The sequence below is a fragment of the Hyla sarda genome, chromosome 8, assembly GCF_029499605.1.
Source record: "Hyla sarda isolate aHylSar1 chromosome 8, aHylSar1.hap1, whole genome shotgun sequence".
In the NCBI taxonomy this organism is placed as follows: domain Eukaryota; kingdom Metazoa; phylum Chordata; class Amphibia; order Anura; family Hylidae; genus Hyla; species Hyla sarda.
The window spans coordinates 208,790,522-208,809,993 of record NC_079196.1 but is presented as its reverse complement, the minus strand read 5'-3'; the positions used below and the strand labels follow the sequence as shown (position 1 = coordinate 208,809,993).

At 43.1% G+C, this 19,472-nt stretch overlaps 1 protein-coding gene across 1 annotated transcript in view; it reads left to right on the top strand.

The window, feature by feature from the left end:
* Window positions 1-465: 465 nt before the first annotated feature.
* Window positions 466-19,472, top strand: part of CACNG3 (calcium voltage-gated channel auxiliary subunit gamma 3) — a 127,818-nt gene continuing 108,811 nt past the window's right edge. The window contains exon 1 of the mRNA XM_056537170.1: window positions 466-1,921. Within this exon, the coding sequence (XP_056393145.1) occupies window positions 1,711-1,921 (211 nt within the window). The 5' untranslated portion in view covers window positions 466-1,710. The remainder of the gene's footprint in view (window positions 1,922-19,472) is intronic.

Sequence of the window (19,472 nt, the reverse complement as noted above, 5' to 3'; positions counted from 1 at the left end):
TTTGGGGGGGGGGGGGCAGGGGCTTTACTAAAAAAAATAATAATAATTAAAAAAAAAAAAAGGGCACTTCTTATAATTTTTTACATAAATGACCACATAATGATGCCAGACTGTCCAGGGCACTTATAAGAGGAACATCGAAAGGGCAGGGGCTCAAGCCCCCTTTCTAGTCAACCTGTTCCCGTCCCTGGTAATGGCTGCTATTTGGCCATCACTTCTATTTAGTGACACTGAGAGCAGCCAGCTGAAGATGTGCTGACAGCATGCATGGCCATGCTTTACCAATGACATTTGCAGCAGAGCAGGAGGCGAGCGAGAGCAGCTCTAGAATGAGATGTGGACAATTATACGCTGGACGGGTGTGTGTGCTCCTCAGATCAGCAGCCCCCCAATCACAAAAGGGACACTGTCCCTTTAAAAACCTGCCTTCTCCAGGGTCTCATTCTCTCTGCATCAGTAGACTTCAGTTTTTGCATAATGAAAGTCTGAGTGTAGGGGCGAGGATACCAGATCTGGAGAATAGCTGTGTAATACTAAGTATCAGAGAGGCTGAGAGAGAAGAGGGTCAGGAGATGTGAGGCTGCGGGGGGGATAGACAGAGGCTGGATGGAAGGAGATTCTGTCTGAAGATGGGAAATGTTGAGTGAGAAACAGCACAGCTCCTCAAGAGTCTACGAGCGAGTGGAAGAAAGACCAGCCAAAGCCAGGAAAGACCTCCTAAAGAGCCGGAGAGGTAGGTGTGACTTGTAGGATCGGTCATCTTCTGAATGTACACTTTTCCTGGAACCCAAAAACCTAAGCTGGAACCGGAAGAACTTAAAATGCATCCTAGGAGAGCCTATCTAGAACCAGGTTGTGCCATGTCTGCCTAGAAACCCCCCTTTCCCAAAACCCTTACACCTCAAGGAAGCCCCAAGTTCCCTCCCAGACCATGGAATGCAGAATTTGGAATTATGTTTGCACTGAATCCTAGTGAAGGAATCGCAACAGTCTTTAGTAGGTGATGCCATAGTGTTCCCCCAAAAAAAAAAAAAACCCTGACTTCAGCTGGAGGGTGCAGCCGCTCATCCAGGGAAACACACATGCCAGGAGATTGCAGAGGAAGCAGGAGCAACCTGTTCGGCAGCAGTTTGGAACTTACTATGGAGCTATGGTGTTAGGGGCTGACATCATGCAGCAGCATTTCTGGCGTCATTTGGGTTTGCACAAGGACAAGGCGGACAGAACATTTGTGCAGTGACTGAATGAAGATTGGAGCACAGAGCCCAGCTAGGAGCTGTCCCTTCAGCATCATCTCAGGAGCCCGGCTAGGAGCTGTCCCTTCAGCACCTCTATGAACCCAACCATGAGCTGTCCCTTCAGCACCACAGAGCCTGGCCATGAACTGTCCCTTCAGCCTCACAGCCCCTGCACCTATCACGCTGAAGAAGAAACAAGCTTTGCAGCTGGCATCACTGTGGCATCTACCCATGAGACTGAACACTAGGAAACTTCCAGCTCTGCTCCTCTGAATCCAAGGAGGCCACCACAAAGTACATTAGAACTTGTCAAGGGTCATAGGACAAGTGCAAGGAGCAGACATTGACTCAAGGTCACCGAACGTGTCCACTTCTCTAAAGTTCTCCAGTCTGGATTCTTCTGAGTCGCCACCTTTGACCTCACTCCATCCAGGTTCCTCTCTAGCCAGGAGCCCAATTACCATGACCAAGAATGAGGATGTGTGACAGAGGTGTTCAGATGCTAATAACTACTGTGGGGGCCTTCGCAGCTTTTAGTCTGATGACCATCGCGGTGGGCACGGATTATTGGCTGTACTCCAGAGGGGTCTGTAAGGCGAAATCCACCAATGACAATGAGACCAGCAAGAAGAACGAAGAGGTGATGACTCACTCGGGACTGTGGAGGACCTGCTGCCTTGAAGGTATATCATCATCTTAGTCAGGGACGTGCACTCATTGGCTAGAAAGGGGGCTCGAGACCCTGCCCTTTTAACACTGGGCAATGGGGCATCATTATGTGGGCATTTAAAGAAATCGTTATGAGTACCCCTTTTTTTTTTTTTCACTTCCGGTCCGGCCCCCCCAAAATGTCTGTGCACATCTCTGAGTAGACACCTATGACCTTTGATCCATAGTCTGATTGCATGATAATGTTTTGTAGACTTCGTTAGCCATTACCCATGTCCTAGTGGTTCTGACGCCTTCCCATACAGGTTCACGTATTATATTTTTGCATGTAAATTATGAAGTTTATGAAGGACCATGTCGTGAAATTTATGAAGTTCTTTGAGTCTCGAAGACCATGGTTGACCAACCTTAAGTATGGAATGATTGCAAAATTAGGTTTTGCTCAAGGGACTACAAGTCTCAGCAATGTAAGGGAGAACTCTAATTATCTACCTTTAATTCTTACCCTTCAACTTCGCCCAGGACTCTGTTCCCCTCAGTACCCAGTACCATCCCTCCTACCCGGCACCCAGCATTGGATCTGAAGAACCGGTTTGACAATAACTCATTTCTGTTTCTATGTTGATTTATTTTTTTTATTCTCCGATCTTGGATATTTTCTAATATTAGCTTCTGTGTGGGAGATACCTAAGAGAGCATTGCTATGGAGTTCTGCGCGGCTGAAAGGGTTAACCACTTCGCAGCCAGCGTCCAGATACGCCGTCTGCACCTTGCTGCCTGCAGTCAGTATACATATATATATATATATATATATATGTATGTATTTTAAATATATATATATATATATTATTATTATTATTAATAATAATAATAATAATAATAATAATAATACATTATTATTATTTTTATTTTATTTTTTTAGGTACAATTCGTACCAGTGTTTCCCAATCAGGGTGCCTCTAGCTGTTGCAAAACTACAACACCCAGCATGCCCGGACAGCCTTTGGCTGTCCGGGCATGCTGGTTGTTGCAGTTTTGCAACAGCTGGAGGCACCCTGGTTGGGAAACACTGGCCCATACACTATTATCACATGTAGTAGTTGCCGTTTAATCATATTTATTAATTTTTTTCTATATTTTTTATTCTTTATTTATGATTATTATTGTTGATTTTTTTTGTTTTTTTTTGTTTGTTTGTTCTTTATGTATCCAAAGTCAGAAAATGATAAAAAAAAAAAAAAAAAAAAGTAGAGCAAATCAGAAGTAATTGAGGCACCACAATGGGTCGTTACTTGGCTCAAGAGCTGTCACAGGCTTCCTAATTATTATTTTTTCTTTCTGACTCGAGCCCAGAAAGGGTTAAGAAGACAATAAAACTCCTTGCGTCGCCTAAGTCACAGATTCCCCCCTGTATTTAATCTTCTTTTCAATTGCGCAGATTAATCAAGCTTTCTCCAATCTCTCATGTTTTGACTTCCAGATCCGTTCACCTTCTATATTCTCAACCAGATCAAAATGGAACTGCACTAAAAAAAAAAACACCACAAATATAAAAAATAAAATAAATAAAAAACACCCCAGTGAGAAATGATTTAGACCCAGTCGTCAGTCCTAAGGAGGCGATGCTACACTTGAAGGTCACCCCTAAATATCTAAAAAAAAAATTCAATTTACATAGACCCTCCAATAGGGAGATCTTAATGGGTGTCCTTTTAAAAATACATAATAGTAATAATAATAATAATAATAAATTGAATTGATAAGTTAAATAAAAATAACAATAAATACATTTAAAAAATAATAATACACACACACATATACATAATTATTTATTTAATATTTTTTATTTTATTTCTATAAATTACCAAGTTTGGTAGTGGAGAAAGGGGACAACCATCAAGAGTAACATATATATTTATTTATATGTGTATATATATATATATATATATATATATATATATATACATATATTATATATAAATATACATATAATAAAATATATAAAAAAAATAGCATGGGAACGGTGCAGCCATGAGCACGGGCAGCCTGTAGGGGGCAGAACTGCTGGCACTATGTATCAATACACAACACCAGCCCTACTCTATAGTGAGTCCATGGAGTCTCTAAAGAAGCATGGGTATCTTTCCAAAATTAAGAGTCTTGTTGACCCGAAACGCATCAGTGTTGGCTCCCCTGGTTTGTCCGTCATTTGTTGGATGAAGTAATAAAGAACTCCGCACCGTTCGTTCTTTAGTTAGCGGAACTCCGCACCGTTCGTTCTCTAGTTAGCGGAACTCCGCACCGTTTGTTTTTTAGTTAATGTCTACATTTAAGGTAGACAAAGGGAGCACCGCCAAGGAGTTGGACTTTTGACTATGGGTATTTAGTGATGGGTCTCCTTGGCGGTGCGCCCTTGGTCTACCTTAAATGTAGTAATTAACTAAAGAACAAACAATAAGAGGGTTTTAAACCCTCTTATAGTCTTTAGAAACTGAGTTGAATCAAGTTTTTGTGTAAAACGTATTTTTTAAATAAAATTGTTAATAATGTTTTTTTTCCAATTTTTTTTAAATATTTTAAAATAATCCTGAAATCTTGCAGTTGTCTTTTTGACCACTAGGCCTAATACTTAGGCTTCCTGTTGAGGCTTCCTGTTCTGTACAGTTCACTTCCCAGCAGTGGCCTCCTGATAGACACCAGTTTATAGATAACATAGCTCTTGCTCACAGATCAGCCTCCCCCTTATAGAACAGTGTTTCCCAATAAGTGTGCCTCCAACTGTTACAAAACTACAGCTCCCAGTAGGCACACATGCTGGGAGTTGTAGTTTTGCAACAGCTGGAGGCACACTGGCTTGGAAATACTACTCTGAAATGATCTCAGCGAAGGTCACAGAGTACACCCATACACCTTTCCCCATGTATTTGAATGGGACAGCTTCAAGCTATTGTCACCTATGTCAATGGGGCTTGCTTTAAAGCACAATTTCTAAATGCTGTTAAAAAACAGCTCTTAATAATGAACAAAAATGAATAGAATAAAAAAAAATCACAATAAAAAACTCATTAGAAGATCTGGCTGTAATCTAGGTAATATTTTCCCTTTGAGAGAGCTTAAGTTTTTGTAAAATTTTGTGTAAAATTATTACCCAGCATCCACACAGGACTACATCAGTCTCTGGTGGGGTGGACTGTCCAGTTGGGCACAAGGGCAGTGAGGGCCAATGACCTAAAGGGGCTACAGCACTGACAAATGCAAGTGATTTGTGCTCCTCATATGTAATTTATTTACCCAAACAAGTATTTAATTGCCTTAGTGGTTGGTAAAGGGACCTATAAACCATTTTACCACGGTTATTGTGGACGATAAGGGGGCCATAAACCCAACCATTGCGCATGGATATAGTAGTTGGTAAGGGGCCCATAAACCCAACCATTGTGCCATGGTTATAGCGGTTAGTAAGTTGCCCATAAACCCAACTTTACTACCATGGCTATAGGTGTTGTTAAGGGGCCTATAACTGCATTTATTGTACCATGGCTATAGTGGGTGACGAGGGCCTCATAACCCCAACCATTGAACCATGGGTATAGTGCTTGGTAAAGGACCCTAAACTCTAACCATTGTCCCACGACAATAGTAGTTAGTAAATGGTCCATAACCTTAACCAATGTACCATGGTTATAATAATCAGTAAGGGACCATTCTAAACCATTCTACCATGGCTGTAGTGAGTGGAAAGGGGCTTATAGCCCCAACATTGTACCATGGATATAGTGGTCAGTAAAGGGCACAGAGCCTTGTGCCATGACTATAGCAGTTGGTAAGGGGCCCATGATTTTTCATGCCCCGGAGCTCAGAAATTGCCAATTGGTCAGAAAATCTTGGTATCTAAGCCAGAGACAGATTAAGATCAGTTTCAAAGGATGGGCACCCAAAGCAATGCCACCAATAAGTGGTCAAGCATGTGAATTTTGCCCAGGGGTTGTTGCCTATGGGTACTTTATAGGCTGCATGGTGATAATGATAACCATGGAGCAAACATGCTGTATTTAGGAATATTTATGTAAATTGTAGTAATGATGTAGTCATGGCCATAAACTACATGATAATCTGAGTCGATGGCATTGGTATTACGTGTCACCCGGGTTTTCTCCTGCACTTAGCTTGCAGGTTCTTGTCCTCATATGGCTACAGAGCTCCTCTGTGGTTGTATAATGCACAGAAGATGGACAGGCGCATGATTTAACACATGATACTGTGCCAGGCGTGCATTGCAAGGCCGATAGGCTGCCAGCTGGGCACAGCCCTATGGTGGCTCCGATTTATAACTGGCAACTACTGCAGAGTTTACTCTGACTTTCTGCACACAGTCATAGCAAATAAAGTCCACCTGCCCATGTTGGAAGCGTTATATTTCTACTACTGCCAAACCCCAAACCATCATAGAATCGACTGCAAAATGTTCTGGTGCCTGCGACTACAGCACTGGGAAAAAGATATTCATGCAAATCCAATGCAAATGTCTCCTAATATTGTATGTTTTTCACACTGAATTGTTTCACCCCCATTGACCGGCTGTAATTTGTAGTGGAAGTGTTAAAATATTCTGCAGCACTCCCGCAGGTGAAGAGAAGTATTACATAGCTATCATTAAAATGATTAGGCATTGCACTAGTGGTCTCCAAACTGCTGCCCGGAGTTGTAGTTTTGCAACATCCGAAGGCTGTCCGGGCATGCTGGGAGTTGTAGTTTTGAAACAGGTGGAGGCACTCTGGTTGGTAAACAATGTATCAGTTTAGGGGGCCTGAATTGGGGGGCCATATAGACTCAGCAGAGCAAATATTATAACTAATAGAGACATTGGATGAGAAATAATAAGTTATTACAAAGATTATTTACTGCTTTGTCTGGAATATCACTAAATGAGGGGGAGGATTTAATTGGGGAGGGGGGGGGGGAGTTGGGTCATGGGAACACAAAAACAAGGATAAAGTGCTTGCCCCTGCTAAGGGGATGAATACATTTTATCCCTATGTTTGATGATTTTTATCATACCTGATGAAGGGGCAAGACCGTCCCAGAAATGTGTTGTATGGTTTAATTATCAATAATAATACTAATAATAATATTAATAATAATAATGATAACCATTATAATGATAATAAACTAATTGTTATTCATTGCAACCTGTTGGATCCTGGCAGCGCCGTTGGCTGTCTGGACATGCTGGGAGTTGTAGTTTTGTAACAGATATAGGCACTTTGGTTAGAAAACACTGCACATTCATAAATAAGGGTCCTGAATGGGGGAGGCCCCTAGCAGAGCTAATAGCAGAAATAATAGAGACAGTTGATGAGAAAAGACGATTTACTTTGGCTGGAATATTGCTAAATGAGAGGGAAAAAACAAAGAGAATGTGCCTGCTGCAAAGGGGATAAATAAATGTTATCCCTATGTTTGACTTTTATCATACCTGATGAAGGGGTTAAACCGGCCCAGAAACGCGTCATATGGTTTTACAAAATGTCCATTTTTGTTTTAAGACAAAACAAAAAAAATATCATAAACAGGAAATAAAAAACAGACCCCCCCCCCCCCCCCCCCAAGGTAAACAAGGAGAATATGCCTGCCACTGGCGCTGCAAAGGGGACAAATACATTTTATCCCTATATTTGCTGATTTTTATCACACCTGATGAAGGGGCCAGACCGGCCCAGAAATGCGTTGTATGGGTTTTAATAAAAATAAACAAATTGTTATTGATTTGATCGTGACCTGTTGGATACTGGCAGTTCCCAATTGAGAAAAAAATACATATTTACAAGGACGATTTACTTTTTCTTTTTGTTTTAAAAAAATTTTTTGCCGCTTTGTCTGGAATATCATAAATGGAAAAATAAAAAACAGAACAACCTCCCCCCCCCCCAACCCAAAGGTAAACAAGTAGAATGCGCCTGCCGCTGCCGAGCGGATAAATACATATTAACTCTGAAATATGACAAACACAATTGACGGTTGTGACACATGAATTATATGGCAGCTCTCGGCTGAAAAGCGAGATGTGCACAAAAGCCTCAGTTCTGGCGTACGAGAGCGATGTTTTGTTTGCCAGAAGTGAACTATTCTGAGAAGACGGCAAATAATTTGGGGGTTAACCGCCGTCTTTCTTCTCCATTCACATCCAAAGCTAAATGCATCAATCCGCCAGGTTCCCTGTTACTAGAGGTCAGATGCCAGGGGAGGCGGCTAAGCTGTTAGGTCACATGTCTGAAAAAGGGGGAGGAGCCAAACTGCTGTCTGCTTCTTGAATTTTGAAAGCAGCTATGAAACGGAATGAGGGACACGGCAAGGTATAACTTGGAATCCGTACAAAAACAATAAAGGAATGCATATGCAAAGTTACTCTACTTTTTACATAGATCAAAAATATGTGACTTTTTTTTGTGAAAAGTGGAATTGCCCTTTAAATTTTAAAATTTTCACTTCATTTAAGGCTCTTTTCACACTAGTGATTTGAAGTTCCATCACGATTTTAGGCAAAAACCTGCCGTTACAAAACCCCTGACGGCCGAGACTAAATCGCATTGCAGCCTATGGGATTTTGTAACTGCCCGTTTGCACCCGTATATGCCCGTAATTCATTACAGACGTTATACAGTGACGGGACATCGTGGAAAAAAAATTACTGCATGCAGTAATTTTTCCGCCACGATGTCCCGTCACTGTATAAGGTATAAGAGACCCCCATGCAGTGCCCGAGTGCCCGACCTCTCAGTCCGCCCCTGCACGGTTCCCATAATAAAGCAAAGTACTGTACAGACATGCCAGGTCCTCCGAATATTAAGACACTCTAGGTCAGTGGACTCCAACTACCAGCTGCCTGGACAACCTGCGATCAGCTGATTATCAAGAGACTGATCTAGGTAATAGTCTAGGACAGTGGTCCCCAAACTGTGGCCCTCCAGATGTTGCAAAACTACAACTCCCAGCATGCCTGGACAGCCAACGGCTGTCCAGGCATGCTGGGAATTGTAGTTTTGCAACATCTGGAGGGCCACAGTTTGGGGACCACTAGTCTAGGATCAATTTCTGTAAGGGGATGATGTTGCTACCCAGTGACTTCAATGGGATTATGTACATGTGAACGTAACCTCATAGCGTATCTTAAAGGGGAACACCAGTGGGGGGAAAAAAGTGTTTTTTTCCAATCAACTGGTGCCAGATAGTAAAACATATTTGTAAATTACTTCTATTTAAAAATCTTAATCCTTCCAGTACTTATCAGCTGCTGAATACTACAGAGAAATTTGTGAAGTTCTTTCCAGTTTCACCACAGTGCTCTCTGCTGACACCTCTGTCCATGTCAGGAATTGTCCAGAGTAGGAGAGGTTTTCTATGGGAATATGCTTCCACTCTGGACAGTTCCTGACATGGACAGAGGTGTCAGCAGAGAGCACTGTGGTCAGACTGGAAAGAACTTCACAAATTTCGCTGTAGTATACAGAAGCTGATAAGTACTGGAAGGATTAAGATTTTTAAAATAGAAGTATTTTACATATCTGTTTAACTTTCTGGCAACAGTTGATTGGAAAACATTTGTTTTCTACTTGTTTCAACCGGAGTTCCCCTTAAATGGTGCACTCCGAAGGAAAATAAAAAAAATTCTAATCAACTGGTGCTGCCGTATGCTCCGGAGGAAGTTGTGAAGTTCTTTCCAGTCTGATTACAGTGCTCTCTGCTGCCACCTCTGTCTGGAACTGTCCAGAGTACAAGCAAATTCCCATCACAAACCTCTCCTGCTCTGGACAGTTCTTGACATGGACAGAGGTGTCAGCACGGAGCACTGTGGTCAGACCGGAAAAAGAACTACACAACTTCCTCTGGAGCATACAGCAGCTGATAGGTACTGGAAGGATTAAGATTGCTATATAGAAGTAATTTACAAGTCTGTATAACTGTCTGGCAACAGTTGATTTAAAAACACTCCCCCACCCCCTCCGGAGTACCCCTTTAGGGCAAGTCTGTTGGCTGAATAACACTTGCAGCAGGTCCAGATGTGCTCTGTCTCTATAGATGGCAATGCAGTTCGGCTGAATTCTGGCCAAAGAATGAACATGTTGACATTTTGGGCGGACGTCATATTTTGCTATGGAAACCCCTCAGTCTGAACAGAGTAGCAGAATCCCATTGGAACCATGGGATGCCGGCAGAATGTCCACACTGTGGAAGGGCTCTTAAAGGGGTACTCCGCCCCTGGCATCTTATCCCCTATCCAAAGGATAGAGGATAAGATGTCTAGGGGTGGAGTACCCCTTTAAAGGAGATATCCAGTCCTGAAAAACTTATCCCCTGTCCTAAGGATAGGGGATAAGTTTCAGATCCCAAGGGGTCCGACCACTTGGGCCCCCGCGATCTCCTGTATGGGGCCCCGGCAGCCCGCGGGAAGGGGGCGTGTTGACCACCGCACGAAGCGGTGGCTGACCCGCCCCCTCAATACAACTCTATGGCAGAGACAGAGATTTCCGAAGGCAGCTGGGGGCCCCAGCGGTCGGAGCACCCGCGAACTGAAACTTATCCCCTATCCGGACTGGACTACTCCTTTAAAGGCCAGTTCACACTAAGAATTTTCACCCAGAATTTCTGCCAAAAGAAAGAATACCTGCCGAAAGATTGAACAGGCTAATTCGTTTTGGAGAAATTCCATACGGACTTCATTACCATCAATGGTGATGGCACAGGTCCGCGTGGTCCTACTGCCAGCGCCACCTGCTGAACTCCGAAATACTGTCTCAGCGCGAACGTACCCTAAAATGGGTTTTCTAAACCAGACATCCCTTTTAATAATCAAGTATTAACATCTCTCTCAGTTAAAGGGGTACTCCGGAGGAATAAAAATGTTTTCGAATCAACCGGTGCCAGAAAGTTAAACCAATTTGTAAATTACTTCTATGTAAAAATCTTAATCCTTCCATTACTTATCAGCTGCTGTATGCTCCAGAGGAAGTTGTGTAGTTCTTTCCAGTCGGACCACAATGCTCTCTGCTGCCACCTCTGTCTGTGTCAGGAACTGTCCCGAGTAGGAGAGGTTTGCTATTGGGATTTGCTCCTGCTCTAGACAGTTCCTGACATGGACAGAGGTGTCAGCAGAGAGCACTGTGGTCAGACTGGAAAGAACTACACAACTTCCTCTGGAGCATACTGCAGCTGAAAAGTACTGGAAGGATTAAGATTTTTTTTCACATAGAAGTCATTTACAGATCTGTATAACTTTCTGGCACCAGTTGATTTAAAAAATTTTTTATTCAGAGTACCCCTTTAACCACTTAAGGACCTGGGGCGTATCCATACGACCGTGGGAATTTCGTTCCCCGCCGCGTGCCGGGCGGGGACCGGGCCGGGGTGACTGCTGATATCAATCAGCAGGCACCCCGCGCAAATGCCCAGGGGGGTCATCAGATCCCCCCCCCCCCCCCCCCCGTCGGCGATCGACGCAAATCGCAAGTGAATTCACACTTGCGATTTGCGCCGATTCCGGGTCATATGGGTCTATGGTGACCCGGAATAGAAGGGGGATCGCGGTTGTCTAAGACACCCACGATCCCCCTGTAGGCAAAGGAGTGAGGTGGCAGGGTTGCCACCCCTCCTATCTCTGCTATTGGTCTGCTATTGATCGTCAGATGCGACGACCAATAGCAGACCGGGGGCGGGGGGGGGGGTTAACTTTCGTTTTCCCCGTCCTGCCCACCCACAATAGGCAGGGCAGAACGGGGAACTGAAGGGGACCGGGCGCTGATGTCCACTTACCGATCCGGAGGCTGCGGCGACGTTGATCTGCGGACGGCGTGACATGCGTCTGAAGAGGACGGCTCCCGGGATCCTACGGAAGCCGTTAAGTTGATCTGGAGGGCTACAGTCTGAGACTGTGGTCTCTAACTGTAGCCCTCCAGATGTTGCAAAACTACAACTTCCAGCATGCCCAGACAGCTGTTTGGGCATGCTGGAATATGTAGTTTTGCAACAGCTGGAGGGCTGCAGTTTGAGACCACTATACAGTGGTCTCTAAACTATATCCCTCCAGATCTTGCAAAACTACAACTCCTAGCATGCCCACATAGCAGTTTGTTGTCTGGGCATGCTGGGAGGTCCACAGTTTGGAGATCACTGTGCACTGGTCTAAAAACTGTAGCTCTCCAGATGTTGCAAAACTGCAAATCCCAGCATGCCCAGAAAGCAAACTGCTGTCTCGGCATGCTGGGAGTTGTAGTTGGGTACCTCCAGCTGTTGCGTAACTACATCTCCCAGCATGCCCTTCGGTGGTTAGTACATGCTGGGAGTTGTAGTTTTGTAACAGCTGGAGGCACACTGGTTGGAAAATACTGAGTTAGGTAACAGAACCTAACTGAAGGTTTTCCAACCAGTGTGCCTCCAGCTGTTGCAAAAGTACAACTCCCAGCATGCGCGGTCTGTCAGTACATGCTGGGAGTTGTAGTTTTGAAACAGCTGGAGGTTTGCCCTCCCATGTGAATGTACAGGGTACATTCACACGGACAGGTTTACAGTAAATTTCCTGCTTCAAGTTTGGGCTGCGGCAAATTTTTCGCCGCAGCGCAACTCCTAGCGGCAAATTCACCGTAACACGCCAGTGCGAATGTACCCTAAAAACACTACGCTACACTTACACATAATAAAGAGTAAAACACTACATATACACCCCCTTACACTGTCCCCCCCCCCCCCAATAAAAATTAAAAAAACGTCTTGTACGGCGTACAGGGTTTCCAAAACGGAGCCTCCAGCTGTTGCAAAATAACAACTTCCAGCATTTCTGGACAGCCACTGACTGTCCAGGCATGCTGGGAGTTTAGCAACAGCTGGAGGCACCCTGTTTGGGAATCACTGGTGTAGAATACCCCTATGTCCACCCCTATGCAATCCCTAATTTAGTCCTCAAATGCACATGGCGCTCTCTCACTTTGGAGTCCTGTCGTATTTCAAGAAAACAGTTTAGGGCCATATATGGGGTATCGCCGTACTCGGGAGAAATTGCACTACAAATTTTGGGGGTCTTTTTTCCTTTTACCGCTTGTGAAAAGGAAAAGTTGGGGGCTGCACCAGCCTGTTAGTGTAAAAAAATAAGAGTTTTTACACAAACATGCTGGTGTTGCCCCATACTTTTTATTTCCACAAGCGGTAAAAGGAAAAAAAGACCACCAAAATTTGTAACGCAATTTCTCCTGAGAACGGAAATACCCCATATGTGGACGTAAAATGCTCTGCGGACGCATAACAAGGCTCAGGAATGAGAGCGCACCATGTACATTTGAGGCCTAAATTGGTGATTTGCACAGGGGTGGCTGATTTTACAGCGGTTCTGACAAACGCAAAAAGAAAAAATACCCACATGTGACCCCATTTTGGAAACTACACCCCTCACCGAACGTGACAAGGGGTATAGTGAGCCTGAACACCCCACAGGTGTTTGACGAATTTTCATTAAAGTTGGATGGGAAAATGAAAAAAATTATATTTTTTCACTAAAATGCTGTTGTTACCCTAAATTTTCATTTTCACAAGGGAAAAAGGAAAAAAGCCCCCCCAAATTTGTAACCCCATCTCTTCTGAGTAAGAACATACCCCATATGTGAATTTAAAGTGCTGTACGGGCGAACTACAATGCTCAGAAGAGAAGGAGCGCCATTGGGATTTTGTAGAGAAAATTTGTCTTGAATTGAAGGCCACATGTGTTTACAAAGCCCCCATAGTGCCAGAACAATGGACCCCCGACACATGTGACCCCATTTTGGAAACTACACCCCTCACATAATGTAATAAGGGGTACATTGAGAATTTAAGTCCCACAGGTGTCTGACAGATTTTTGGAACAGTGGTCCGTAAAAATGAAAAATAAAATTTTTCATTTGCACAGCCCACTGTTCCAAAGATCTGTGGGGTGTAAATACTCACTGCACCACTTATTAAATTCTGTGAGGGGTGTAGTTTCCAAAATGGGGTCACATGTGGGGGGTCCACTGTTCTGGCACCACGGGGGGATTTGTAAACGCACATGGCCCCTGACTACCATTCCAAACGAATTCTCTTTCCAAAAGCTCAATGGCGCTCCTCCTCTTCTGAGCATTGTAGTTCGCCAGCAGAGCATTTTACGTCCTAACGGGTATTTCCATACTCAGAAGAAATGGGGTTACAAATTTGGGGGGTAATTTTCTCCTATTACCCCTTGTAAAAATGTAAAATTTTGGGGAAAAACTGCATTTTAGTAAAAAAAAAAAAAATTTTTCATTTACACATCCAACTTTAACGAAAAGTCGTTAAACACCTGTGGGGTGTTAAGGCTCAGCGGACCCCTTGTTACGTTCCTTGAGGGGTGTAGTTTCCAAAATAGTATGCCATGTGGGTATTTTTTGCTGTTCTGGCACCACAGGGGCTTCCTAAATGCGACATGCCCCCAAAAAAACATTTCAGAAAAATTCACTCTCCAAAATCCCATTGTCGCTCCTTCCCTTCTGTGCCCTCTACTGCGCCCGCCGAACACTTGACATAAACATATGAGGTATTTCCTTACTCGAGAGTTATTGGGTTACAAATTTTGGGGGCTTCTAGTACCATGTAAAAAATGAAGATTTTGAATTTTCTCCTTCACTTTGCTGCTATTCCTGTGAAAAACCTAAAGGGTTAACACACTTTCTGAATGTCATTTTGAATACTTTGAGGGGTGCAGTTTTTATAAAGTTGCTTTCAAAAAGCCAAAAGTGACTCCTTCTCTTCTGAGCATCGTAGTTCGCCCGCAAAGTATTTTACGTCCTAACATGGGGTATTTCCATACTTAGAAGAGATGGGGTTACAAATTTTGGGGGGCATTTTCTCCCATTACCCTTTGTAAAAATGGTAAATTTTGGGGGGAAAATGCACTTTAGTGTGAAATTTTTTTTTTCATTTACACATCCGATTTTAACGAAAAGTTGTCAAACACCTGTGGGGTGTTAAGGCTAACTGGACCCCTTGTTACGTGCCTTGAGGGGTGTAGTTTCCAAAATGGTATGCCATGTGGTGTTTTTTTGCTGTTCTGGCACCATAGGGGGTTTCTAAATGTGACATGCCCCCCAAAAACCATTTCAGAAAAATTCACTCTCCAAAATCCCATTGTCGCTCCTTCCCTACTGTGCCCTCTACTGCGCCCGCCAAACACTTGACATACATATATGAGGTATGTGCTTACTCGAGAGTAATTGGGGTTACACATTTTGGGGGCTTCTATTACCACTTGTAAAAATTCAAAAACTGGGTCTACAAGAACATGCGAGTGTAAAAAATGAAGATTTTGAATTTTCTCCTTCACTTTGCTGCTATTCCTGTGAAACACCTAAAGGGTTAACACACTTTCTGAATGTCATTTTGAATACTTTGAGGGGTGCAGTTTTTATAATGGGGTAATTTGTGGGGTATTTCTAATATGAAGGCCCTTCAAATCCAATTCAAAACTGAACTGGTCCCTGAAAAATTCCGATTTTGAAAATTTTGTGAAAAATTTGAAAATTGCTGCTGAACTTTGAAGCCCTCTGATGTCTTCCAAAAGTAAAAACTTGTCAACGTTATGATGCAAACATAAAGTAGACATATTGTATATGTGAATCAATATATAATTTATTTGGAATATTCATTTTCCTTATAAGCAGAGAGCTTCAAAGTAAAAAAAAAAAAATGCAAAATTTTGAATTTTTTCATCAAATTTTGGAATTTTTCACCAAGAAATGATGCAAGTATCGACAAAATTTTACCACTAACATAAAGTAGAATATGTCACGAAAAAACTATCTCGGAATCAGAATGAAAGGTAAAAGCATCCCAGATTTATTAATGCTTAAAGTGACAGTGGTCAGATGTTCAAAAAATGGCTGGGTCCTTAAGGTGTAAAATGGCCTGGTCCTTAAGGTATATTTGGGCTGGGTCCTTAAGGGGTTAAAATAACTAAAGCTGCGTTTTAGTTTTTTTTTTGTTTTGTTTTTTAACTATTTATGACCAAGAGGACGTCAATGTAAATTATTCGCTCATTAATAAGAAGCTGGGGCCTTAGATTTATAGAGAAAGATCAATGTAAACAGCGGCATAATATTTGCATATTCCACAAAGCTGAATTAATCTCGCACAATGATTTAGTAGGGGCTGCTAATAAGTTAATATTTTATCGCCGCATTATCCTTGCAGCACGGGGAGCGCTCCCTGACTCAGCAGTAAAATGTACAAGCGGAAATGTTTAAATATATTGAATTTAAGTAAACGAGGAACATTAGAGATATTTCCCTGGGATTCACTGCTGTATTACAACCTATGGCGTCCCTATATATCAGTCACATGATGTGGCTATTGTATAAGGGAAATGTCGACCTTCAGACGTTGCAAAACTACAACTCCCAGCATGCCCGGACAGCCGTTGGCTGTCCGGGCATGCTGGGAGTTGTAGTTTTGCAATGTCCGGTGGTTCACAGTACTCCACTGAAAAACATTTTTTTTTATTTTTATTCAACTGGTGCCAGAAAGTTAAACAGATTTGTAAATTACTTTTATTTAAACATCTTAATCCTTCCAGTACTTATCAGCTGCTGTACTCTCCACAGGAAGTTCTTTTCGTTTTGAATTTCTATTCTGTCTGACCGCAGTGCTCTCTGCTGACACCTCTGTCCATTTCAGGAACTGTCCAGAGCAGGAGAAAATCCCCATAGCAAACCTCTCCTGCTCTGGACAGTTCCTAAAATGGACAGAGTTCACCAGAGAGCACTGTAATCAGACAGAAAGGAAATTCAAAAAGAAAATAATTTCCTGTGGAGCATACAGCAGCTGATAAGTACTGGAAGGATTAAGATGTTTAAATAGAAGTAATTTAAAATCTGTTTAACTTTCTAGCACCAGTTGATTTTGTTTTCCACTTGTTTCCACCGGAGTTCCCCTTTAATGGTGTACTCTGGAGGGGAAAAAATGTTTTCAAATCAACTGGTGCTGCTGTATGCTCCAGAGGAAGTTGTGCAGTTCTTTCCAGTCTGACCATAGTGCTTTCTGCTGCCACCTCTGTCTGGAACTGTCCAGAGTGCAAGCAACAAAACATTTTCCAGTGGAGTACCCCTTTAAAAACCACTCACCTAGAGTGTCTCTATCTTTGGAGGACCTGCAGTACATGCAGTACATGTCATTGATTTCAATAGGAACGGTGTAATACTTCACTTCCCCTGTAGAGGTGCTGCAGGGAAATGTGTCACAACTTTGTCTCCTGCTCTTTGGTAAGCTGGAGTATTGCATTTCCAAGCAAAATTTGAAGGCAGAATTTCCCATTTCCGGCATCTGCAGAAAAAATAGACTTTATATTCTAGAATATTCTTCCTGCGGATTCTGCTCGAAAAATGCATTGCCGTCTATGAGATGATGCATTTCCGAGCAGTCCTAGTGCCCACCGGAACATGCAATGTGCGGAATTTCCTGCCTGTATTTTTCAGCCGGACATTTCGCACATTTCCCTCCGTGCGAACATGTCCTTAAAGCGTTATTGTCATTTAAATATACTTTTAGCACAAACGCTTCAAAAGTTACAATAGGTCAGAGGTCCCAGTTAATTATAGCTGGGTAAAAACACGTTAGTACGCTTCGCTTCCCAGCTTGGCGTGCAATCCGGGCCATTACGGAAGACGGGCTTCATTATAAGTCCATAGAGCCTGCATTGAGCACCGGGGAATGAAGAGCACCCTTCCTACTTCACGCTGCTATGACTAACGACTGAAGAAGGTCTAAGCACTGAGACCCTGACCGATCTTAAAGCATACCTGTCATTCCAGGTGACTTTTCAGGATAGGCTGCCCTGTGTGTATACATGAGGAAGAGCACTATTTCCGGCCATTATATAACTTTTTTATGGTATTTTTCAGCAGATTTCTGCTCTGCATGCTTCATCGTTAATTTATAGTTCTTCCAAAGCTGGTGGGTGCAGCTCTCTCCTCCCCCCCCCCCCCCCCCCCTTCATAGATTTGTCTTGCAGACACAGGACAAAGCTGAGCTGATTTTCAGGGAGGATGATTTTGGGGGGAGTAGCAGGAGGAGGGGATGAGAGGGAAGAAGCTTGAGAACAGGAGAAAGAAGCATATTTGTCTAATAAATATTACACAGTTTCTTATATTCTCTTGTACTATTGATCTATGCAAAGTTTGTGTGAAATGTCAAAAGTTACACCAGAATGAATGTGGGGCTCCTGAGCAGAGGGGTATTGCCCCTTTGTAATGTCTATATACCCAAGGGTGGGCATACAGCCTATGCAGCCACTTGAGGTCCCCAGAAGGATATACATTTTATATAACTTTCTAATCTACAACCTTTAATATATAGTTTAAGAAAGGGCATACAAATTAAGATTAGTGGGGTGCATGAGTTTAATCAGTTTATCAATTTATCTGCAGTGTTGTCCCATACACTAGTGCCATTAAATCAGTGGGAGTCAGACCCTCACCAATGTAATATTAAAGGGGTACTCCGCCCCTAGACATCTTATCCCCTATCCAAAGGATAGGGGATAAGATGTCTGATCGCGGGGGTCCCACGGCTTGGAACCCCCACAATCTCTCCTGCAAAACCCCCTGTGTCATCTGGTGCACGGAGCGAGCTTCGCTCCGTGCCTGATGACTGGCGATGCCAGGGCCGGAGGATTGTGACGTGCCATCACGCCCCCTCCCATAGACTTGCATTAAGGGGGGAGGGGACGGGGTGTGACGTCACGGGTGGGCAGGGCCGTGACGTCCCAATCCTCCGGCCCCTGCATCGCCAGTCATCAGGCACCGAGCGAAGCTCGCTCCGTGCACCAGATGACACAGGGGGCTGCAGCAGAGATTGCGGGTTCCCCTTTAATGGCCACCGATGTCTAGGGGCGGAGTACCCCTTTAATGGCCATCGATTGTGTAATGCTTTTGACAGACACAAAAAAACGCCACAGAAACTGCTCTTCTTTTCTCTCTTCCTTGGTGCAGTTTTTGTGGAATTTTTTCCAAAATAGTATGTATTAAGATTAGGTGTTTTTTATATTGCGTTATTCCCCTGAGTTTTTCCCATTACAAGTCATGTGATTCTTTCGTCGTTTGGTTCAAGGGGGGGGGGGGGGCGGCTGAAAAGACACCAACACGTAAACATGAGCTTTTTTTTTCTTGGGGAGGAATTTCAACCTTCAATCTTGTTGGAGGTAAAATGTCACAAAATTTGGATAAAAACTTCAAAGCCAGAGCATGCTGAAATTTTTAAAAACTACCACTGAGCCAAAAAAACGGGACAAGCAAAAATGCCATGTGGGTCTGGTCTGGGTTTCAGATTTGCGTAATGGCTTCCAGCTAACATCTGGCCACAGTGTTTTTGAAAAAAACGGCAATCAGCGAATATGACTCTTTTTTTTACTTTATTTATTTATTATTTTATTTAACAAGCATTCTGGCCTAAGACTGAATAGACTGCTGAGACCAACACGTTATTAACCCAAAACGAAAAAAAGCACCATCTCCTAAATGGACAGTGTCAGGTTCAGTA